This window comes from Benincasa hispida, chromosome 8, assembly GCF_009727055.1.
Source record: "Benincasa hispida cultivar B227 chromosome 8, ASM972705v1, whole genome shotgun sequence".
Classification (NCBI taxonomy): Eukaryota; Viridiplantae; Streptophyta; class Magnoliopsida; order Cucurbitales; family Cucurbitaceae; genus Benincasa; species Benincasa hispida.
In genome coordinates this window covers 17,091,234-17,094,849 of record NC_052356.1, presented here as the reverse complement: position 1 = coordinate 17,094,849, position 3,616 = coordinate 17,091,234, and the positions used below count along the sequence as shown (strand labels likewise).

At 40.0% G+C, this 3,616-nt stretch overlaps 1 protein-coding gene across 1 annotated transcript; it reads left to right on the top strand.

Moving 5' to 3' along the window:
• Positions 1 to 373: 373 nt before the first annotated feature.
• On the top strand, positions 374 to 2,861 carry LOC120082431 (pentatricopeptide repeat-containing protein At2g29760, chloroplastic). Its single transcript, XM_039037595.1, has one exon. The coding sequence runs from the start codon at positions 499 to 501 to the stop codon at positions 2,698 to 2,700; it is 2,202 nt and encodes a 733-aa protein (XP_038893523.1). The 5' UTR covers positions 374 to 498; the 3' UTR covers positions 2,701 to 2,861.
• Positions 2,862 to 3,616: the final 755 nt, after the last annotated feature.

Sequence of the window (3,616 nt, the reverse complement as noted above, 5' to 3'; positions counted from 1 at the left end):
AAAATGTAAAATCTTGAAATTCATGGATCAAATTGAAAAAAATTCAAACCTCAAGCGTAAAATTGTAACATTTTAAAATTTATGGACTAAATTGAAACAAAACTCAAAACTTACTAAATGTATGACATTTTAAAACCTAGAGACCAAATATAAATTAGAGCCAAAATCTAGAGATAAAAAATATATTATTTTCTTAAATTTATGACATTTCATTGTTTTTTTATATATATATATTTGGTGAAGTATTTTTAGATATAATAAAAATATCGATAGATTTTATTAAATCTAGAAAAAATGTGTAAATATCCATGGAAATATTGATTCGAGTATTAAAAACATATTTAATAATATTGAAGAATGAAAGAAGAAAAGACGAGTTTTGTTAGACTAACGAGGAAAAGACGTCAGACAAGAGAGTACCTCAAAAAGCGGGTCATTGGCTTCGTGGGCTATGCAGACAGCAGAGATACGACACTAGGCGGCCATTTGTGATGGGCTATGGAAGCTCTAAGCGTTCCATTGATTTCTCTCCAGAATTTCCCAACCCCGAACGACAATCTTCCTTTCAGAAACCATCAGATTCTCTCTACAATCGATCAATGTTCAAGTCCAAAGCAATTGAAACAAGTTCACGCTCACATGCTCCGCACCGGCCTCTTCTTCGACCCCTTCTCCGCCAGCAAGCTCTTCACAGCCTCCGCTCTTTCGTCCTTCTCCACTCTCGACTATGCCCTCAACGTGTTCGACCAAATTTCCCATCCAAATCTCTACACTTGGAACACCCTCATTCGAGCTTACGCTTCCAGCTCCGACCCTTTTCAGAGTTTCGTAATATTTCTGGATTTGCTTGATAAATGTGACGATTTACCCAATAATTTCACTTTCCCATTTGTCATTAAGGCCGCTTCGGAGCTAAAAGCTTCACGGGTCGGCAGAGCTGTTCATGGAATGGCGATTAAGTTGTCGTTTGGTATGGATCTTTATATTCTTAATTCGCTCGTGCGATTCTATGGGACATGTGGGGATTTAAATATGGCTGAGCGATTGTTTGAAGGTATTTCTTGCAAAGATGTAGTGTCTTGGAACTCCATGATTTCGGCTTTTGCTCAGGGGAACTGTCCAGAAGATGCATTGGACTTGTTTTTGAAAATGGAAAGGGAAAATGTGATGCCCAACTCTGTAACAATGGTGGGTGTTTTATCTGCTTGTGCGAAGAAGTTGGATTTGGAGTTTGGGAGGTGGGTTTGTTCGTACATTGAAAGGAAAGAAATCAAAGTGGATTTGACTCTGTGTAATGCCATGCTTGACATGTATACGAAGTGTGGAAGCATTGATGATGCACAGAAACTGTTTGATGAAATGCCTGAAAGAGACGTCTTCTCTTGGACCACCATGCTTGATGGGTATGCGAAAATGGGCGACTTCGATGCTGCTCGGCGAGTGTTCGATGCAATGCCTGTGAAAGAAATTGCTGCTTGGAATGTTCTCATATCTGCTTATGAACAAAATGGGAACCCTAAGGAGGCTCTGGCCACTTTTAATGAGTTGCAGCTCAGTAAGATTGCAAAGCCTGATGAAGTCACTTTAGTTAGTACTCTATCAGCATGTTCTCAATTGGGGGCAATTGATTTGGGTGGCTGGATTCATGTGTACATAAAAAGGGAGGGGATAGATCTAAATTGCCATTTAATTTCTTCTCTTGTGGATATGTATGCTAAATGTGGTGCTTTGGAGAAAGCTCTTGAGGTGTTCTATTCAGTGGAGGTGAGAGACGTGTATGTTTGGAGTGCCATGATTGCTGGCTTGGGAATGCACGGCCGTGGGAAGGCGGCAATCAATCTATTCTTCGAAATGCAGGAAGCTAAGGTGAAGCCAAATAGTGTAACGTTTATGAATGTATTATGTGCCTGCAGCCATGCCGGACTAGTTGATGAGGGACGGGCGTTTTTGCATGAAATGGAGCCAATTTATGGGGTTGTTCCTGGGACAAAGCACTACGCATGTATGGTCGATATTCTCGGTCGTGCAGGGTTTCTTGAAGAAGCTATGGAGTTGATCAATGAAATGCCTATAACTCCGAGCGCTTCCATTTGGGGTGCTTTGCTTGGTGCCTGCAGCCTTCATATGAATGTTGAGCTTGCAGAACTGGCTAGTGACCAATTGCTGAAGTTGGAGCCTAGAAATCATGGTGCTATTGTACTTTTATCAAACATATATGCCAAAACAGGAAGATGGGAAAAGGTTTCTGAGTTGAGGAAACTAATGAGAGACTCTAAACTGAAAAAGGAACCAGGTTGTAGTTCCATTGAAGTCGATGGCAACGTCCACGAGTTTCTAGTAGGCGATAATTCCCACCCGTTATCCAGCAAAATCTATTTGAAGTTGGACGAGATTGCAACGAAACTAAAATCAGTTGGATATGAACCAAACAAATCTCATCTTCTCCAGTTCATCGAAGAAGACGACCTCAAGGAACAGGCCTTAAGCCTTCACAGCGAGAAGTTAGCCATCGCATTCGGGCTTATTAGTTTGGCTCCATCTCAACCAATTCGAGTTGTGAAGAATCTTCGGATTTGTGGAGACTGCCATGAGGTTGCCAAGCTTGTATCTAGAGTTTATGACAGAGATATATTACTTCGAGATCGATATCGATTCCATCATTTTCGAGACGGGCACTGCTCATGTAGGGATTACTGGTAAAAGCAGCAAAAGGATGGATTGTATATTCACTTGCTCTGTTTGGTACATGAGTTGAACTTCAATGAATGACAATCTTTACCATATTTCTCATTGATATTGTTGTAAACTGAGTATTTAACTAACTAGGAAGGATCTCTAGTAATTTGGAAACCTTTTTACTATTCAATTATACTGTATATGACAAAGTAGGGACATAATTAAATTAGGAAAAATTAATCCTTAAAATCTGGGTTCGATATTGCAGAGTTGTAAAAACTTTGGATTGATACCATTACAATACTAATAGCCACATGTTTTTTTATCCTTTCACCTTCACAAAGAGGAAGAGGTCAAATTTTGTTTGTTGTTGATAGCTCGTAGAAATGCAAGCTATTGTAGCCTTCTATTTAGAATTATGAGGGCTAATAAGCAGAATATGTGTTGATAATATTAAGAATTCATGTGAAAAGTGAGCTTGCGTCAAGCAACACCAAAAATCCTCACTAAACCTATACCATGCGTTATTCCTGGTCAAAGTGTCCATTTTTGCATATATTATAGGAATTGATGCATGCGTCGGTCCCAGATCATACGTTATTCCTAGTTGACCGCATGAGTTGATTAGTTTGCCGCATGAGATGTTGCGTCCACAGAGTGATAATCGTAATAGAAGTCTGCTCGCAAGGTAAATGGAATGTGTTGGCACCTTAGGAGAAACAAGCATGAACGCATACCTTAGGAGTATCAACAAGATAAGATGATGTTGACATTGCCCATACCGCGACAAAGATAGCAGTGAGGCAGAACGTAATCATGAAGGCTGTCGGCGTTTAAGCTCTATAAATAGCACCTTGGACCTTCACTTCAAAGCATCTGAGCTTCTGCCTTAAGGCAGATATTTGCGATCACAGATGAGAGCATGAGCGAGATTTTCTTT

Excerpts from the sequence above, each read along its gene's own strand:
- LOC120082431 (XM_039037595.1), top strand. The coding sequence starts at position 499 with ATGGAAGCTCTAAGCGTTCCATTGATTTCTCTCCAGAATTTCCCAACC.